General features: G+C 43.9%; 1 protein-coding gene across 1 annotated transcript; it reads right to left on the reverse strand.

The window, feature by feature from the left end:
• Positions 1-2,663: 2,663 nt before the first annotated feature.
• Positions 2,664-15,011, reverse strand: ELK4 (ETS transcription factor ELK4). Its single transcript, XM_029935587.1, has 4 exons — positions 14,796-15,011; positions 12,856-13,728; positions 12,008-12,124; positions 2,664-10,660 (listed from the first exon to the last, which is right to left on the reverse strand). Exons 1-4 carry the CDS (start codon positions 15,000-15,002, stop codon positions 10,562-10,564), a joined length of 1,296 nt encoding a protein of 431 aa, XP_029791447.1. The 5' UTR covers positions 15,003-15,011; the 3' UTR covers positions 2,664-10,561.
• Positions 15,012-21,047: the final 6,036 nt, after the last annotated feature.

Raw genomic sequence — 21,047 nt, forward strand, 5'->3', positions numbered from 1 at the left:
GCGTCTGCCTCAGGTGACACTGCGGCTGAAGACAGAAAGACAGCAAAAAGAACATGCCGCAGAACGAAGGGTGCCACAGAGAGCATAAAGCAGGGGCGGGGGGGGGGGGGGAAGAGGGACTGGCAACAGATGCTCCTGGAAGCCTTCAGAAGGACGTCCATCTGTGCTGGAACAGCAACTCCAAGTACCAGGGGAAGATCCTAGAAGGCAGGGGACAGGGCAAGTGCACAGCCATCGGCCAGCATTCGCGCGCTGTCCGTGAGAGGGAGCAAGCTGGCCAGTGAGGCTTAAGTGCAGCGAGGAGGTAGGGACAGGAGCAGGAATCAGGCAGGAGTGGCGGCCAGGGGCCCAATCTGCAAGCAAGAAGGGCACATGGTCTGGTTGTTGTGTGGAGAAGAAACTGGGGCAGGAGTGAGACCTGGACACTGGCAAGGGCACCATCGCTTAAACCATGCAAGAGACAACAGCTTGGATAATGCTGGTAGCATCAGAAGTAGCGAATGTGATTGGATTCAAGCTGTATTTTGAAAGTCATATGGATAGAATTTGCTGATGGATTGGGCACGGGTGTGAGAAAAACCGGGATCCAGGATGACCCCAAGGCACTGACTTGAGTTACTGGTAGATGCCGAGGCCACTGAACACTGGAGGATGACGGGGGTACTCAAGAATTGTTTTGGACGTGTTCATTTTATGATGCTGTCTTCGATGTCAAGAAGGCTGGTAAAATAAACGTTTAGAGCTTCAAAGTCAAGCCTAAAGATATAAATTTCATGGTCACGTACATAGTGCTTAAAGCTGTGAGACTGAAGAAGACCACCTAGAGAGAGAACATACTGACCAGAAAGTTAAGCCCTGGGGTTTTTCAACACTTAGTGGTTTGAAAAAAAGAGTATGACCCAGGAGAGCAAATGAGAGAAGCCAGGGAAGGAGGAGGAAGTTTGGGGAGCAGGAGGAAGGAGGAGGAGAGACTGTGGTTTCCTGGAAGGCACCATGAAGAGTACGTATCTCAGGATGTAACCAATGCTGCCATGAGTTCCGACGAGGACTGAACATCAACAACTGACTGGGCAACATGGAAAGTGGCCTTGGCCAGAGCGGCGTTTCTGTCAACGACGGAGGATCCGGAGCGCATGGGAATCACAACATCCACTGTGATGTGCCAACAACCTCCCTGACACCAATACTTGCCACCTGGAAGAAATTTCCTTTCCTATTTCATTTTTCATTATACACCGTCCTCTTAAAGTCAGGAAGTCCCCTTCGTGGACTGCAGTTACAGGGCATATTCCTTTTTCTTTTTTTTAAGTTTTATTATTTAATCTCTGCATCCATCGTGGGGCTTGAACTCACAATCCTGAGATCAAGCCTCTGACTGAGCCAGCCAGACACCCACAGGGCTTAATCCAGTAAGTGCAGTGCTTTATAGTGACAAATCAGTGTGAAAGCTTACAACCGTTTTTTAAAGTTTATTTTTGAGAGAGAGAGAGAAACCAAGAATGAGTGGGGGAGGGGCAGAGAAAGAGAGGGAGACAGAGGATCCAAAACGGGTTCCACTCTGACAGCAGAGAGCCCGACACGGGGCTCGAACCCAAACCCACAAACCGTGAGATCATGACCTGAGCTGAAGTTGGCCGCTTAACCAACTAAGCCACCCAGGGGCCCCTAGAGCTTTTAATATTCTAATGTGCATCTTGAATCTCCAAGAGGTGGTGACCCCATTTCCCAAACTTATTCGACCTCACGGGACTGCGGTTTTAGGTGATATTATTTGGACAACAGTGGTGGGGGAGGATCCGGCTGCCGTCCTAGGTATCGTAACCACGTGGAACACAGTTTACCCACTGGCTGAAGTGCCCCCCACGGAACACTGCTATTCCAGCCCGTATCTCCACCTGGAGGGAGGACACAGCCCTCCGGGATGTAATGTGTGCCGCCCAGTAAGCCCACTGGTCCCCATGTGTACTGTATGAACTCAGTTCTGAAAGGGCCCAATTTCATTTACTTCAACAACTCAAATCTCCAGTTTCTTACGTCAAGAAACAATACCTAGAGCAGAAATAAGCAAAACATGATGCTCACAAGGGCTAGAAAAATCTAAGGTTTTTAAAGGTTAAAAAAAGGGGCGCCTGGGTGGCTCAGTTGGTTAAGCGTCCGGCTTCGGCTCAGGTCATGATCTCAGGGTTCATGGGTTCGAGCCCCACATCGGGCTCTGTGCTGACAGCTCAGAGCCTGGAGCCTGCTTCAGATCCTGTGTTTCCCTCTCTCTCTGACCCTCCCCTGCTCATGCTGTCTCTCTCTCAAAAATAAATAAAAACATTTAAAAAAATTTAGACAAAAAAAAATAAGGTTAAAAAAAACACGTAGATGAAATTTAAAAAGTAAAGTAAAAAAAGATTTCACAGGGGGAATAATTTTTCTAGCCAGTCGGTTCTCAATTCCTTTTTATAGCAACAATCATTTTACAATCTCCCCTTTCCACCACCTATATCTAAACTAACGCTTTAAATATTTTAATGTAGCTACACATGGGATTGCTGATGGCTGGGTTTTAATGACCACTAAAAAACTGAACTTTTTTCTAACCCACATTTAGCATGGATGAAAACACAATCCACAGAAATGACCTCAATGGGTATAAGAGGAATAATCAACTCAGAAAGTCATTTTGTTAAAAATATTTATTTAAAAAAATACAATTGTTGTCCATATCTAGATGCACATATATCTATGAACATGTCTATATAGTTTTGGACTTCAGTAAATTTGCTACAGTGCTTTCTTAAAGCTAGCTTGCCATTATACAAAGCAAATTCCTCTGTCAGTTCCTGCATAAAAATAGTTGTTTTTAACACATCATCTTTCTAAAAAGACGCCATTATAGAATTTGACAAAACTTTTGCATAAAACTTGAAATGAGAGAGAAAAAACGATCACCTGATTGGTTACCAGAGCAACCCCTTGCTCCGTCCAGAGGTGCACAGGTGTCAACGGTGCTTTTCTCTTTTCCAAGCAGCAGGTCATAAAGCCCTCAAAGTGCTAGCGCGACCTCTTCCTCCCTCGCCTCCCCTCCGTGTGAAGGTTCTCTGCTGCACAAATTAGATTTCGAGACTCTGGCTCCAGCCTTTCTGATCAACCTTAAAACAACACCCCTTTGTTCCCCAACGGGCAAAGTCACACTGCGGAGCTAGGAGACAAGGCAGCCTCTCTCCACCTGCACCAACAACCAGCATGGTTTTAATAAATGCTAGCAGTTATCATCATTTTAATTGCTGTTGTAGGAAAAAGAATTAAAAAAGCAATTTTAATACTTTGAAGGTCTCCCTGATGTAAATGACATTGAAATTAAAACAAGTTATTGGTGCTGTTCTAACGGTCATTCGTTCCTTTGGGTAGGTGTGCACACCTGTATCACACAGAAGCATTCCACGTATACAAAAGTGGTGGATACTCGTGAGAGACAGATTTCAGTGCACAAGGTGGGGGAGGGGGATAAACAGAGACGGAACGGTCTTTCAGTCAAGTCGATCTAGGTTGGAGGGAAACACCCTGACAAGTTCTGATCACCACACAGCCCGAAATAAGACGCTGATGTAAAAAGAAATACTTCTCTCTGGTGTTAACGCCACAGCAGACATTGTTTTTCCTCTGCATTACACATCGGGTGGATGCAAATCAAATGTTCATGATCTAATAACATTCCATTGTCAAGTGATGTCCACACCTGAAGATCCAGTAGGGCTCACAAAAAATTCTTAGTTTGTTCTCCAAAGTGCAAAGTTAAACACTTTTTTTCAAAGCCAACTTGATTATCTGGCCAAAAAAGGGTATAATTCTAAAAAACTAGTTTTAGGTCAAAAAGTTTATTCACCTCAAACCAAAGCCATCAGTGGCAAAATGACTGGACTGAGTTTCATATTGAATCTTCCCTACCCACAGAGGTCAGTGAAACTGCAAGAAGGCAAAAGTGCAGAAGCCAATAGGGCTGTGATTAGGAAAATCAAATGGCCAAACCGAACAAATAGGCCATGAGTGATCAAAACTTAATTGTATTAACTTCTGTCTTTACATATACACTTATTAAGTACTTTCACTAACAGTGAACAGGGATGTTCCTAAGATACTGCTACGTGTCACATAAGCACTGGATGTCACGCAGGCCCTGGTAATACTGCCCTCGGAAACAGAAACCATGAAATGTCTCAGAAGGGACTGCGTCCCCTGCCCAACAGACAATGAGCAAAGACGACAAAACAGAAGAGAAACATATAATTGGATAGTGTACAAAGCTGAGTGTACTCCATCAACTGCAAACCGTTTAAAAAGTCATACATTTCTACAAAGCACAGTACGAAAAGCTTGTAAATGATTTTCAAACATCCTAGCCCAAAGAGCATACCTTACAGAGCCTCGGAGAAAGGCTCAAAGGTAATCCATTTATCTCTTCTCCAAAGAGTCTGAGTAAGTCCAGAAACATAAATGAGAAATACACATTACTTTTCTGAGCCTCCATACCCTTAAGATGAAATGACACAAAATAATCATTAAGTGCTTCCAGTTATTAATAACAAAACAGTGCTAAAAATGGTGCCCCAAAAAGTGCCAAGTGATTTAATCCCAGTATGAACTCTATTCTAGGCATCCTTGGATGAGTCTGCTGGCTACGACTCTCTGGCCCAGCTGTGGGGCATGCCCACCCGTCCTGATCCCAGGCCTGTCCTGGCACGGCTCATCCTTGGAGGGACAAGACTCCGGATGGGTCCTCAGGAGAAGGGAAACAAAGCAAGCTGAGAAGTACATTCAGCCAGAGATACTCGGAGGTTTTCTGCTAATGCTTGTTATGTACGGTTTGAAGGGATTCACTAGACGACAAGGCCACAACTCCTCCACTACTTTGTCAATTCACGGTCCACACTGTATTTTAGAAATACTACTCTTAGTGTAAACCCCCTCTCTGAGAAACTCACACCCTTATGTAACGAGGATTTGATACAAAAGTGATCGTGTAGAAATGTTACTAAAGGGCGTCCACATTTGATCCACGCACAAGCAGGGGGGGTAACATGGCTCTGTTTGCACATGTCACATGCAGTCTTCTGTGTCTAAAAACGTTGGCAAGCAATTAGTCTTTAAGGCCTATGATTCTAATAATTTTAAAAAACTTGAAATGTGCAAGGCATTACTTTTTTAAAAGTGGCAACTGCAAAGTGCAGCCCCCCTCTTTTTTTTTAAGTTTTAGTATAAAATAGCCTGGGAGCCATCCTAGAGGATGAAAAATATATGTTCCCTCTGAAAGACAGATTTACACACGCACACGCACACACACGCACACGCACACACACACACACACAGGTACTCAACCAATAAACCAGAATGATTTGAAAAGAAATGCTCCAGTCCCCCAATTACTTTTTTAAAAATAAAAATTTAAAACTCTTAAAACTTTCTGATGTGTATTACCCTAACAAAAAACCAGAGTTTGAGAGCCTTACCACGTTTGATCGCATCCCTCAGGAGTTTTCTTGTTAAAGGTCTCATTTAAAATGACGTGCCCAGCAGCCTGGGTTCCTGGGTCCCACAGAAGGCCTGGAAGCCAGCGTCCCGCTCGCTCTCTCACGGGCCACTCCAGGCTCCCATCTCCCGACGGCTCAGGGCGGATGGTGCGTCCTAGCGACTGCCATTTTCCGCCAGGCTGTCAATCTATCACTTACTCTATTTATTTATTTATTTTTTTTCAAAAAAGCCTGAAGAAACTGGCAGCTTCAAATGGAACATTTAAACCGCATCAACAACTCACCTTTCAGACTGTTCTGCTTACAGGTCAAAACATGACTTTGGTGTGAACAGGTTCTACCAAGTATGAGAAAAGAAATCAAACCGCCTTTTTTTTCTTGCTTAATACACTACCACCCACAAGAATTCTAGATTCTAAGATTAAAACTTCAGACTTCGGTAGGCAGAGTCCTGATGACCTAACAGGAGTAACAGGGCACCTGTTTCAGGTAATGCTGGCTGCATTAAAAATAATTACATTTATTTGTTGACCCCAAAGCAAACAGATAATTAGTGAAATATTTTCCACAGGACCCATTCTCTGATCAGAGTACCTGCTAAAGAAAGATAATGATGGCTGACCCCACTTCCCTCCAGGCACTGAACAAGGAACTTCTCAGCTCCCTTTTAGAAAGGACGTGCTCTGTCGTGCCCTGAGCTAACAGACCACACGCATCACAGGCAGCCTTCCTAACTTTCCCATTGGTTCGGGACTCCGTTGGGAGCCCCAGGTTTCTGCACAAAGACACCTGCATCTGTCTCCGTACCTCAGCACAGTTCTAGATTCCTAAAATATATACAAGTAAGTGATAAATAGCACAGACTCATAGAGGAATGTTATTTCTTCAAGAGATGCTGCAATGTTCCTACCAATAAGAAAATCAAAGCTTACGAAGGCAGCAAGAGAATAGAGGTGATTTTTAGCATAAAGCAACCTAACATAATTCTGAACTTGTTGGTAAAATATAATATTAGTAAGGCCAGAAGAAGTTTGTAAGCAGGCTGGTAACATAAAAGTAAATTATAGAAGCCTATCTAGTATGAAGAGACAAGAGCCAACAGGCTGTCAAAGATAATCTGCATGAAGCCCTGGAAAGCATTTGGTAATGGGTGATGTACGAAAAAAGAATGATATAAAATTTCAGGAAGCTGAAGACAACCTTTACTGGAAAATTCCAAATCAACTTGTAGGGGTTTTACATGAACGTCAGATCAAATATGTTAAGGATTTCTCCATCCATCACAACTAAAGTATCCACGCTTTGTTTTCAAGATTACACAGTGAAACAGTATCCTGAGTCTGTGGTCTTCAAGGCAGAGCGCGTGCTGCCGGAAGGTGCCCAAGACCGTCTGCTGGGGCGGGAAGACAACAGTACGACTTCCAGTCGAGATTCCCTTCCTAGACCACCCTGAATTCCTAATTTTGTGCCCATCCCAGAACGCACGTATGACTTCCCTGCAGTGGCATACGGCTTCACTGATTCACGTCTGAATTTGCACTGGGAAATACGGGGTTTAAAACTTTCACATATGGGGTGTGTTCAGGAAGGCTGCAGACTGGCTTTGTGAAATGCCAGCGAGTGCGTCCAGCGTACTTAAATTCCCTAGAAACACACGAAGCTGCCTGCAGGGATTCAGGACCCTCACAGCTGTTCCGAGAGCAGGATGAAACAAGGTTGTGAGGCTACAACTCACACAACAGGTCTGAATGGAACTGGAGCGATATTACCGCCAGGCTGCACTTCTGCAGCCACAGAATCCCAAGCCTCTTTACTCATTTACTTTCCCCTCCACGCCGGAGTGGCACAGGATTGAGAAAACTAGAAATTGTCAAAGAATTCTTCCAGTTAAAAAAAAAATCCAGGACCCTTTTTCATCATATACACATATACACATGCATATATGTGTGTGTGTGTCTATGTGTGTATATACACATATAGGTGTGTCCACACACACAGGCTCATGGGCTTACTTTCCCCATCAAAATCTAAAGAAAAAACTTAGGCTTATATAGCTTACACTGGCTTTTTGGGGGTTTCTAGGTTATTCCATTACGTACATATTTTGCAAAATACCTTTTACCTTTGTTAGAACACACAAAATACGCCATGAGGAATATAACCTCACAAAGGCACTGACAAACCATGTAAAAAAAGATCACTGAAGCTAGCCATGTGATTTTAATTTTGTATTTTAAAAAATCAGCATATGAACAAGAAAAACATTATTTTAGAAATTACATGAGAACCCACCCCAGGATGGAATAAATGTGGCGGTTAGCTGGTTGAGTGTATGGCTGTGAACCAACTGTGTTCAGCCCTTCTCAACTCTAAGGTAGTAGCTTAAAATCAGCCACAGGCAAAGTAATTTAATCATGGAAATCAGCAAATGCTACAATGTAAAGATTTTTTTCCCCCTTCAGAAAGCCTGATTGTTAAACATTTCCCAGCATACAAATGAGTAGATATGGGCCAGAGCAGATGAAAAGCTAAGATAATCACAGATGTCTCAAAAACTCATTCAACCTGTTCCCTTCTCTTAATTTAGGCTACTTTTGCCCACCAGTAATCATCGTGGGGACGGATACCAGCTAGATACCAAACACAAGTCTCCCCAGCGAACACGGATCTTAAGTGTTAATGGCATTCACCTTTCGATACTAAGAACTCTGGATGTTCAAAAAACATGAAGCTGAGATTTTTCCAGGAAGGAGGTAGTTTACAAACAGAACAATCTGCCCTATACACTTGAGCTAAGGTTGTAAACTTTCATTTAAAAAAGGAAATACACACACACACACACACACACACACACACACACACACACTCTTCTCCATGTCAGCTGATCTCAAAGAGAAAGCAGATCATCAATCTCCTGAGGCCCACACCTCTCCGAGGCTTCCGGAGTAGGTTTAGAGAGAGAGGACTCACAAAAACTGGTTCCCAGGAAGCGGCCTGGACTGAGCTTTAATGGCGCCCTTAGTTCCCAGGCACCCTGTGCTGACAGTCATCAAAGATATTGTCTATGAAAACAACCAATGGCTTTTCTCCTTTAATTCAAAAAGATAAAATACTTTTGTGCTTTCAAAACTTAAAATATCTAGGTAAATCAAGCCATCAATACTTAGATTTAATGTACAAAATATTCATAAACCTAATAAAACTATTCCAAAGTGCTGCTGAGGTCTGACTTCAAATAAGCATGCCCACGAAGTGACTCCGCGTGGGACTGAAGCCCACCATCCGCTCCCCATCACTGCCGAACACTGCCTCCAAAACTGCTGTTGCACAGCTCAGGGGCGCACCTGTCAGCTGCGAACCACAGGTGAGCCAGCAACGGGTCCCCAGACAACAGACGTGAAGACGGCTCCCTGAATGTTGTCCCTCCCCGACTACTAACTAGCAGGCGTGTCTCACACTACGGCTTCTCCACACTGTACAGAAACACGTTTAAAGTGAATATTATACATCTGGGAGACGCTGGTTCATATCAGTGTCCTTTTGAGGCCTCAAATCCTTACTCCCTCATTCCATTTAGTTTATGTGACTCAATTACAGACCTACTTCTAGGGTGAAAAGATGAGGTCACTAACGGGCAGTGTTGTCATGGTGGTGGTGTTGGTATATAATCTAATCCTAGACTTTAAAAGTCAAGGTTTTCAAAAGATCCCCCTGTGATGTCGGTATCAATTCAGCTTGGAGCATCCACAGATCTGTCTACGGCTGGTGTCGAGTACCACGTGACAGCATTTCAGAGCCATAGCAATGCGGAGATGGAGGCCTACATGTGTCACTACTACTGTGAACAATCCAATCCCCGTACGTGAGCATTTCTAAACAAATTCTGCTGCTCTCTAATTAAAAAAGTTTTTTTCAAAGACATAACAACTATGCCTCACTATAGATTTGGAGGCTTCACTTTGCTTTTCACACCTTCCTAATTACACCTTTAAAATGATCACAACCCCTAACAACCTGAAATTTAAAAGATAAATAACACAGCGAACAGAGAAGAAAAAGTATCTTCTGACTAGGAAAGAAAGCCCCACATGTTGTTTCAAGTCACTGAACTGAATGTTTTGCTCAGAGATGCCTTGAGATCTCACAACCCAGGGTCATCCTGAGAGCCATCGCTTAGCATGCTGTATACACCGCGAGTGTGTAATTACACCACCCAGCGAGCAGACGACACTTCTGTGCTGGAGTCGGGGTCCCGTATTCTCACTGGTTGTTGCCAACACACCATCTTAAACCCCAGGTTTAAAAATCTTCCTATGTTGAAACAGACCACGTTCCATGCTGTTCACAGGTTCAGATAAGATCATACACATGGCTAAGCACCCCCCCCCGCCCCAATATAGGGAAATAAGATGCCTTGTTGTGGATGGCTTACACACGTTACAGTTCACAGTCAGACAGAATCTCCCCCACAGTATTGCTCCAGTCTTACGTGGTGTCAACAGTGAAGGAATCCTCTTCCTTCACTGCTCACACACGGCTCACTCTTAGTTATTCAACAGAACACACTTAGTCCTAAAGATGTGGCCAACTGCATTTAACATTCCTTCAAATAATATACTCAAAGCATAATTGTTTTCCTGGCCAAAGGGTCCCAATAAGGCAGAAGGAATAACTTTGTTCTTAACTGCTCCTGCAAAGCATAGCTAACTGCTAAACCCACCAAATATTTCCTTAACACAAAGCTCAAAATATTCAGGAAGGAAGGAAGGAAGGAAGGAAGGGAGGGAGGAAGGAAGGGAGGGAGGGGAGGAGAGGGGAGGGGAAGGGGAGGTGGAGTTTGGACTCCAATTAAGGCATTTTTATGTACAGTCCAACTTGAGTCATAGTCAAAGGGAATCTTAAAAAGGCATTTCAATGGGGAATGGCAAAAATCACAATAGTCTATTATTAGCATTGTAGAACTATTAATTGCTCACTTCAAATGTAATCATGTTGAATGTCTTTCTGTTTCTTTATTCCTTTGTTCCCGCATTCCACAAATGCATAGGTTATGTTTTCTGTAGATCTGGGGAAAATGGGCCGGGCGTGGGTGGTCCATCCAAGCCAGACACAGTGAACGGTCCATGACTGTTCAGTACAGAAGGAAACTGAGAAAGAAAATAAAAACACATTATTATCCTATTACTCAGCCCCAACTTTCATTTTCTGTCCCTGCTATGTTCCCTGAGGCAGAAAACAAAAGCCGCCTACAGTGGCTTACAGGACAAAGGTAGTAATCATTTATCATGGAAGAACATGATGTCATGGCAAAAACTTTAAAGAAAAAAAACTGTTCGTCCTACGTGTGAAATACTATACTCTGGGCCTACCCTGAGGGAAAGAACAAAGCTACGCCTTCCCTCCAAGCCAAAGGTATACAGGTTTACATTTTAACTCAATAATCTGTGAGAGGCAAAGAAAAATGTAAAAATAAAATATGAAAAAGTCTCAACACTTTCACATTCTAAATTCAATGATTTAGAACGCTTTACAAAATAAAAAAATGCAGTAGTGTGAAGATTTTTAATTTCCTATTTTCCTTACTGTTTCATTTCCCAAAGAACAAATAAAAAGCTAAATTACAAAATATAAGAAAATCTCCCAAGGAGTTTTCCCTAAATAAGTGATTGCTTCAACCAAAATAAACTCTACAAGTTATAAAGTCTAGGTGCTTCAGGCAAAATAATGGTTAAAAGCTGGAAGACCTTTCCTATGATATTTGCTAAGGGATAACACGCTATCCATTTTGTTAAATATGTATTTAAAACGTAGATCAAGATCAATTCTAAATGAATGAGAAATGGGAGCATTGGATAAACTATTCTCCAAAGCTGTCTCTATTTTTTGAAAATCCTCAGGTAAAAGTAGAAAGTAATGTGTAGATTCTCCTGCAAGTTCACACACACACATACACACACGTATGTGTGTATTTTTTCTTTTTCAGGAAAAGAAAAGAGAGAGAGACATTTCTAGCATTTAAAATGACAAGGAGGGGCGCCTGGGTGGTTCAGTCGGTTAAGCCTCCGACTTCGGCTCAGGTCAGATCTCACATTTGTGGGTTCGAGCCCCACGTCAGGCTCTGTGCTGACAGCTAGCTCAGAGCCTGGAGCCTGTTTCAGATTCTGTGTCTCCTTCTCTCTCTGACCCTCCCCCTCTCATGCTCTGTCTCTTCTGTATCAAAAATAAATAAAGCATTAAAAAAAAATTAAAAAATAAAATAAAATAAAATAAAACGACAAGGAAATCGGGTAGGTTCAAAACCGAGCAATTCTTGGTCCAACTCAAACGTACGTCACAGCAAACCATGAAAAGGGGACGTTGCCGTGAGTATTTGCCGGAGGTGTTCGCCGGCTAGAAGATCAACGCTAGGAAGGCGTACTTGTTAAACCCGAGTTTTATGATGATGAACCCGAAGGGTGCGCGGCCCCCCAGCAGGACCGCCGTGGCTGTTTTACCTGGAAGAGCGTGTTAGCACCCTGCAGTCGGGCCGGGCTCAGGGGGGCGACGGGGCTGAGAGTGCTCCAGAAGTGGATGCTCGACAGCAGGGGGCTCGGCGTCAGCAAGATGGGCGTCTGCAACGCGCAGAACAGACAAGGTCACGGAGGATCGGTTCAGCCTTAGAGTAATGCACGCAGCCCCGAACCCAAGTTCTGTCCTAGTCTCCACTCTAGATCTCTCGGGAATTTTATCCTCAGGGAAAGCTCAGGAATTGTTCTGACATCCTAAGAAAGATGAAACTGTCTCCTCGCCTGTCTTTTGTGGGGTCTTTCCCAAATAGAGAAACCAATCGGCCAAGAAAGGAGAAATAATGGGCAACTGAGTCACAAGCACAGTCCCCCCTTGGTAACGGGGTTCTGGAAGTCACCTATTAGTTACAGGAGGGGTGACAGAAGACAAGCAAGTTAAGAAACAGCTAACGTAACTGTGCACACTTGTTACTCGACATCACACCAGTCGTTCTTAGGTTTCTCAGGATGTACTGTTTTCTAGCTTTTGAGGTTATCACTTATTTTACAAGATACCAACCAGTTCTATAAGGAGAGGGAGGGAGGGAGGGAGGGAGAGAAAATGAGAACAAATGCTCTAGGAGGACGCTGGAAACTATCTACTTGCAGAGACGACGGATTCCTTCCCAACACTACTCCAAACCTCTCCTGCGGCGATCCTGACCGGGTGAGGAACGGGGGGACTCTCAGGTCACAGCTAACCTTTCTGAGTCAACCCTAAATAGCAGGAGAACCTGACGTCACAAACTCGCGATGTGCTGAAAAAGGTGAGTCGGTGGCGCTGAAGAGGCGGTTACCTGGGAGAAGAGTGCTGGCGTGAGGGAAGCCGTGGGGAGGGACGGGCTCAGGATGCCCAGCGGGCTCGGGTCACTGCCCGTGATCACGAGGATGGGCGCCAGCTCTAAGCCTTTGGGTTTCTTGGATCTCGAGGAATTACTTGTCTTGTCCTTCTCCAGCAAAGCCACGTCCTGGTCTTTGGGCTCCAGCGACAAGTTCTCTGGAAGTTCCATGGGCTGAGAAGCCACGGAGTCGATATCTGTGTCAATGTCGGGGTTAGGGCTCAGCGGCGGCGAAGGTGTCCCAGGAGCGTCCTGCACAGAAGGCGGTGTGGACGCAAGAGGCTGGGGGGCAAACGCGGCGGTCACGCTGCAGGCAGAGGTCGGGGCCTCCAGGGATGGCAGTCTGGGGGAGGCCAGCGTCTCCAAGGCTTGGAGAGTTTCTTCCGAAGATGGAGAAATGCTCGGGCTGCCGGACAGCACCGCGGCAACAGGCTCGGCCAGCAGCTTTTTGGAAGGCGTCGTTACGAATCTGATGACAGACGGGGTGGGCTCCTGCGGGGGTTTTCTCTCCACCAGCTTCTCAGCTGGATTCTCGATCTTGATCGGTTTGAAAAGCCTCTTGTTGGAGGAGTTCAAAGAGTTGAGAGTAAAGGAAGAATACAAGCCGGAGTGTATGTAGTCGTTGCGGCTGGAGGTCCTGGCGCCAGGCGGAGGCGGCCTCTCTCGGGCCCCGATCTCCGCGTCCCTCGAGCCGCCGGTGACTTCACTGCAGCCTCCGGCTTCACTGTCTCCCTCAATCCTGCCCACTGTCATTGGGTCCATTTTCAAAATCTCTGGGTAAGAGACAAACTTGTACACAAACTTCTGACCATTCACTTTTTTAATGATATTCTGTAGATAAATAAAATAAGCATTCTTATACTTTCTCGTGACCTTACCTCCCACAGCTCGTGAAAAGGCTGACCTAAGAGACTCTAGGTGGCAAGTAGTTTACCTAAGAACTTCCAAATCATCTACAGTTATCAAGCCACACCAAACCCAGTTCCTACCACCGAGGAGCACAAGCTGAGACTATTTAAATGTCTCGTTAACAACTGAAACAGTATGTTACATAAAAGAAAGATTTTAATTCCCTAATACTCTCAACCAAATATCGGTATTAGGTCAAAAACCACTAAACGCAAGCTCAAATAGTTCTAAAGGCACAAGCCATTCGCATCCTGAGGGAGCAGAAAGGAACAGAACGTTTTGCTGAGGTTTCGCCTCCTTCTCAAGGCCCGGTCTTTTCTTACTTCCTGTCCTCATACAGAGAAACTGGGGAGATCAACCTCTTCAAAGTTAAACAAATGAAGATCTCAGCTTCTCATTCTACTTCTATCCATTTGGGCCACTTATTTTACCTCAGGGCCCAAGAACATATTCAAAGTAATATGAAATTAAACAAAACATAAATTTTAACGAAGAAATCAAATCTGTGCACTAAGAGCCATTAAGGTTTTTGTGTTCTCTGGGTTACACTAAAAAGGAAAAAGTAAATGAAGCTAAAACACAAGCAGATGTATGACAATTTTTAGGTTATGATAGACACAAGAATGTTTACTTTATCCTCAAGAATCTCCGATTTTGTTCGCTTATTCCAGCCCTATGGTCATTTTTCCTTTGAAGACAACTGGAATTAGGAACAAGATAGGTTTTGTGGAGTGCGACTCTGCAGACACAGAGCTGGCACGCTTACAGATTTCATCCTAATTCCACACTGCTGAAGGTATCAGACAAACTGGATCAAAATAATCCAAGACCGTGACTGAATCGTTATGTTGCACACCTCCAGCGAGTATACTGTTATACATCAATTACGCCTCGATCTAAAATAATTTACAATAAACCAGGACAGGAGTAGTTTCAAAACCTCAACAGGAGTGAGGAACAGGGCTTGTTCTCAGGCGCTTGCGTGTTACCTTGACATAATAGTATCGGAGGGCTCGGCTGAGTTTGTCGTAATTCATGTTAGGCTTGTTCTTACGGATCCCCCAGAGACGAGCCACCTCTTCTGCCTGCAAAAGCTTGAACTCCCCGTCATTAGACGTCCAGCTGATCATGTGCTTGTTCTGAGGCTCCTGGAGGAGCTGGAGGAGGAACTGCCACAGGGTGATGGCACTGTCCATAGCAGTGAGCTGAAAGAGACACACAGACAAGACATGCGACGATGTTAACAGCCACACTCCTGTAACAGCCTGTGCCAGGCGCCGTGTTCTATATTATTTCATATAATCCCCTGACAATCCTACAAGCCAGATAACGGTTGTGGCCTCGTTTTACATTTGAAAAAACTGATTCAAAACAGAGTTAAGTCACTGGGAGGCACTACAAGTAATTGGTGAAGCTGACATTTACACCCTGGCAATCTGGGTCTAGAATCTGAACTCCGACGCATGCCACACTGCTTCAGGAAAGTCTTGCTGGGAGACAAAGTGAGTTCTGTAAGTCCCAGGAGCAGTCAGACAACGGCCACTCACCAGAGGACCACTGCTACTGTTTTAACCGAAAAGCTCCTCGTAGCCTCCAAGACCACCGTTTTAGCATCTATTCAAATCAACCCAGTAGGTTTATTTGCCAAGGGGTGTGTGTGTGTGTGTGTGTGTGTGTGTGTGTGTGTGTGTGTCAGAGGGGCCTGAAGATACAGGGAATAATCTACTTTTGCTACATTGGCATTTTTCCTCCAAATAGTTTCCATTCTCATAAATTAATTTACATTTAAATTGGCAGCATTAAACATTCAACAAATTGCTCCCTGCTTTATTTTACAAGTTCTGTCACCATTCTGCCCACAGAGCTTCCATCTGCATAAATTACTCCTTTCTTGATTTTTTTTTCAAGTAGGCTCTACACCCAATGTGGGGCTTGAACTCACAGCCCTGAGATCACGAGTCACATGCTCTACCAATAGAGTCAGCCAGGTGCCCCGATTCATCACCTTTCATATGATTAGTGGCCTTTATGTGATTATCAAGACAAAAAGTGAAAAAGCTTTCAATATTGCAGGTTTTAGGATTTCCCTGTTTAGGCCAGAGTTTCTCACCTTTGGCTCTATTTACATTTTAGGCCAGATAATTCTTGTCCCTGGAGGCTGTCCTGTGCACTGTACTTTAACTCACTAGATGCCAGTAGCACTTCCTGACCGGTTGTGACAACCAAACACGTCTCCAGACACTGCCAGATGTTCTCCTGGGAGACAAAATCATCCCAGTGATACCACTGATTTAGGCAACAGAGCAGGAAGGAAGTGCTCTCACGGGGGTTATTTTCCTCATAGAACTTTAAAATTCCCATTAGGAAGAATTCTTTTGGGCAGAAACTCTGGCCAAATATATATAAGCACATCCTAAGACACACACAAAAACAAACAAAACAAAAAACCCCTTCCTTTCTTTATCTAGGAATGAGAGATCTCAATGGACCAGAATAAGACTTGAAAACAAATCAATTCCATTAAAATACTACAAAAAATAGGTAAGTTGGGCTACATCAAAATTTACAATCTATGTGTTGCAAACAATACTGTCAGGTGAAAAGACAATCTTCAGAATGGGAGAAAATATTTTCAAATAAGGGATCTGTATCAGAAATATATAAAGAATTCTTATAATAAAAAAATAGAAAATAGAGAAAGGAAGTACAAAGACATTTCTTCAAAGAAGACACCCAAATTGGGGCACCTGGGTGGCTCAACGGATTAAAGCGCCGACCTTGACTTGGGTCATGATCTCACAGTTAATGAGGTCGAGTCCTGCATCGGGCTCTGTGCTGATGGCTCAGAACCTGGAGCCTGCTTCAGATTCTGTGTCTCCCTCTATATCTCTCTCTCAAAAATAAACATTAAAAAAAAAAGAGTACAAAGAATTAATTTTAAAAAAAGACAAATTGACAATAAGCTCACAAAAAGATCCTCAACATTAGTTATTAGGGAACTGAAAATCAAAACCACAGAAGCCACTTCACACCTAATAGGACAGCTATAATCAAAAAGACAGATAATAACAAGTGTTGGCTAGGATGTGTAGAAAGTGAAACCCTCATGCGTTGCTGGTGGGAATGTAAAACGATATAACCACTTTAGAAAACAGTCTGACAGCTCCTCAAATTGCTAAACAGAAATACGGTATGACCCAGTCATTCGGCTCCTACGTATGCATCCAAGAGAACCGAAAATACATGTCCAACAGACACACCTGCATAGGTATGGTCACAGCAGCATTATTCCATGATCATATCCAAACAGTGGTGTAACTACTGGAATATTATTCAGCCAAAAGAAGGGGCATTAGTACCAGCACATGCTACAACATGGAGAGCCCTTGAAAACATCGTGTTAAGTGAAAAACACCAGTCACAAAGGCCACATATTATATTTTCATTTATATGAAATGTTCAGAATCGGCAAACATATCAGACACAAAGCACATCAGCAGTGGGGCACCTGGTGGCTTAGTCAGTTAAGCGCCAACTTTAGCTCAGGTCATGATCTCGTGGTTCGTGAGTTCGAGCCCTGCGTCGGGCTCTGTGCTGACAGCTCGGACGGAGCCTGGAGCTTGGAGCCTGCTTCGGATTCTGTGTTTCCCTCTCTCTCTGCCCCTCCCCTGCTCATGCTCTGTTCTCTCAAAAATAAATAAACTTAAAAAAAAAAAATCATTGGTTGCCAGGGGCTGGGTGGAGAGAAGAATGGGGAGTGACTGCTTATGAGGTGATATAAATAAAAGATTGCACTGCTGGTTACACAACTCTCTGAATACACTAAAACCACTGTGTTGTACAACTTAAGTAGATTAATTTGATCTCAATAAAGATGTTAACAACAAATTAACACTGCAAACATCACAAATGTGTGGCCCTCAGAAGCCTAATTCTAACAATGTGTATGTAATTCACAAATAATGGGATCCTTAAGGGTCAACCATGTCTGCTCCCAAAAAAGGCAGGAGAAACTGAAGCGGAAGATATCTGGGTTTCCATAACTTTTCTGCAAAACTCAAAAATGGCTTCCAATAATCCTCAGTTGTCACTTTGAAGCTGGCTATACAGATACTGTCACCCAAATGTAGAGATGGGAAAATAATAAAGAACAGAAAGTGGGAGATGTCCCCAGTCACACGGTTAATGGAGAAGCTGAGGCCATGAGTCCAAGCCTTTCATCAGCTCCGCTCTGTTCATCAGGGAAACTGCTCCCTGGAAGGGTAACAGCATGCCTGTCAGCATGCTGTTAACAAGTTTTACATATTACATACTAAGGGACTGGCTGTAAACGAGTATTACACATTACATACTAAGGGACTGGCTGTAAACGAGTATTACACATTACATACTAAGGGACTGGCTGTAAACGAGTATTACACATTACATACTAAGGGACTGGCTGTAAACGAGTATTACACATTACATACTAAGGGACAATAGCCTAGAACTATGAAGTGCAACGTTAATACTAAGTAACCATGCCCCCTAGTCTTCCCTATAGCCTCACTTAAGCTGAGTTTAAAAAGTAGTTTTAGGGGCACCTGGGTGGCTCGGTCGGTTAAGTGTCCAACTCTGATCTCCGCTCAGGTCATGATCTCACGATTTATGGGTTTGGGCCCTAAGTTGTCAGGCTCTACACTGACAGTGAGGAGCCTGCTTGGGATTCACTCTCTCTAGCCCTCTCCCTCTCTCTTTCTCTCTGCCCCTCCCCTGCTGGTTCTCTCTCAAAATAAATAAACTTAAAAAAAATTAAATTTAAAAGAAGTGGTTTTATATTATGATCTACCAAGTATGGGGGGAGGGGGTAATCATTCCTCTCAATTTACCACAGATGATAATGCCTGTTTATGGCCAGTTACATTTCAATTACATATGTTTGCCACCTAAATGATTTTTTTTTCAGTCTAAACCTGTTAAAGCTACTCTCTAATAAATTTTAGCTTAACCAAAGAACGGTCTCCATATTTCCAAACATCATCTTCATATCAATAATGCTTATGGGGTTGGGGTGTGAATGTGTATATGTCTGAAAGAGAGGAAGAGAGAACACCAGTGGAAGGGGAAAGAGGGTAAAGGGGAGTAGGGGAGAGAGGGAAGGGAAAAATGAAAGGCAGAGAACTAAATCTCAAAACGATCACAAATTTGGTACCTATAGTTCCGTTTGTTTGCGGGAAAATTCCCAAACGAAATCGGGAATTGTAATACCAATCACGTAGATAACGCTTGGGCCCCACACTTTAATAATGGCTCAGGTAGGCGTGCAAAGACACAAACAACCATGGGCATCTCCACCATGAGCAGAGGGGAGTTTCCCAAAAGCACCGACGCTCCTAAAGGGGTTCGTTAGGGTTTCACCATTCGACTTTTACCTTGCTACCTTGCTACACCGGTTACTGGGGGGCGGGACACGGATGGAGTCAAGGGCTGGCCACCTGAGGCAGAACTTGGCCATCCTGGGAAACGCTGCTGCTGCTGCTGCTGCTGCTGCTACCTTGAGACCCTACAGCGCCTCTGAGAGAGAAGGTTGTTGGGAACCAAAGAAAAAGGGCCTCATGGTTTTGGAATGAAGGAAAAGAATGTTCCTTTGCCAAAAACTAACAAAGATACAAAATGGACATCTCCAGTGGGGACTTAAAGGAATTTTTCATTCTTTCAATTTTGATAACAGGTTGGCCTCTTTGAAAAATTGGTATACAGTCAAGCTGAGCCTCTTCATTTTAGTTCCTAAAAAGAACTGGTATGAAATTCAATGACTTCCTCAGCTATAAAAGAGAACAAAAGGGGGGAAAAGATCCAGAAGACAATTATGAAGGTGAAACGAAGACAAAAAGTACAAATACTTTTATTCTAGCTATTTACCAATAAAAACTTTTACTTTCCTTCACAGGAAAACTCACGTTTTCTAAAATTACGATTTTAAAAGAGTTTTCCAGAAGTCTAATGAGGGAGAGAAATACCTGTTGCAAATCAAAGAATTGATTTTCGAGGAGTTTACGTTGAAAACATAATTGATTCTACCTTAACACTTCAAAGGTAGCTTGATCCCTATGCTAAACGGAAAGAAAGTCTGTTGAAATAACCTACTAGGGACAGGAAGTCTCTAGTAAATGAAACTTTTTCCACCCTAAACATGTTTATAATACACAAAGTCCAGTTGCTGTGGTGACCCACTGCCCGACTATTTTTCAGAAACAGCAGCTAAGACCCAAATAATAAATGTCTCCAAATTCAGTGTGCTGCTTAAATAAAACAAGACCAAATTATGAAATGTATCAAGACTTGTTTTGAATTAAAATCATCATCGTTGAAAAGTAACCAGGAGTCTCTTAACTGTACCCTATATTAAAATAGTATTAAACGTATAGTTACATTGCGGTAACACTTGAAGACAGTATTTCCCTAAGAACGTAACAGATTTCACGTAGGCAGTTTTAATGTTTAAATAAAATCAAAGAGAAAGGAATTCCTGCGGGGGGATGGGGTGGTGAATGGGCGGGAATCTGAATCACAGCTACAAGTTAAGGACACCACCACTGACAGTCCCAAATATTAAAGCACCGCGTCTTCCACGCAGTGGGGGTGGTGACTGGGAGACCGCAAAGAGATGAAATTGTCGGGATGGGGACCAAGACTCCAGAGCCTTCACGTGAATGCCTTAAACGTCAAACAGCAACATCCTGGGGAAAAGTCGACTATGTATCCTTTGACTAGTTCAATCAATACCCCTTACTTCCTGCCCAGGACAGTTAATTTGCCGCCCCCCAAAGACGTTTCCAATTGATCCTCCCAGGAACCTAGACACGACCGGCCTCGCCGCAGCGGTACAAGAAGCGGAAAGTAAAGGGGGGAGGGGGCTCTCGCAAGAGAAGTAGAAAAAGAAATGAAACTTGACACCGGATGAATAGCGAACTTGGGGACAGGAAGAGACTCGGGTGACCGTGTGCCCCAGAGCAGATCAAAGTCCGGTGAAGAGCCGCAAACTCACGCGTCCTCTGTAAGCACTGAATTACTGTACTTTCATTTTCCAACTTCCTGTCACCACAAAGAGTCAGCATTCGCCCCCCTCCCCACGCCAAAAAGCCACCGCCACCCGGCGTCCCAGGGACCTAGCGGGACTAAATAAGGGGCGAGGCGGGAGACGGCGCGCTCCGAAGTCCACCTGTGCGCCGCGGGGTCAGGGCCGCGGGCGGGGCAGGCCC

Source organism: Suricata suricatta, chromosome 3, assembly GCF_006229205.1.
Source record: "Suricata suricatta isolate VVHF042 chromosome 3, meerkat_22Aug2017_6uvM2_HiC, whole genome shotgun sequence".
Lineage (NCBI taxonomy): Eukaryota > Metazoa > Chordata > Mammalia > Carnivora > Herpestidae > Suricata > Suricata suricatta.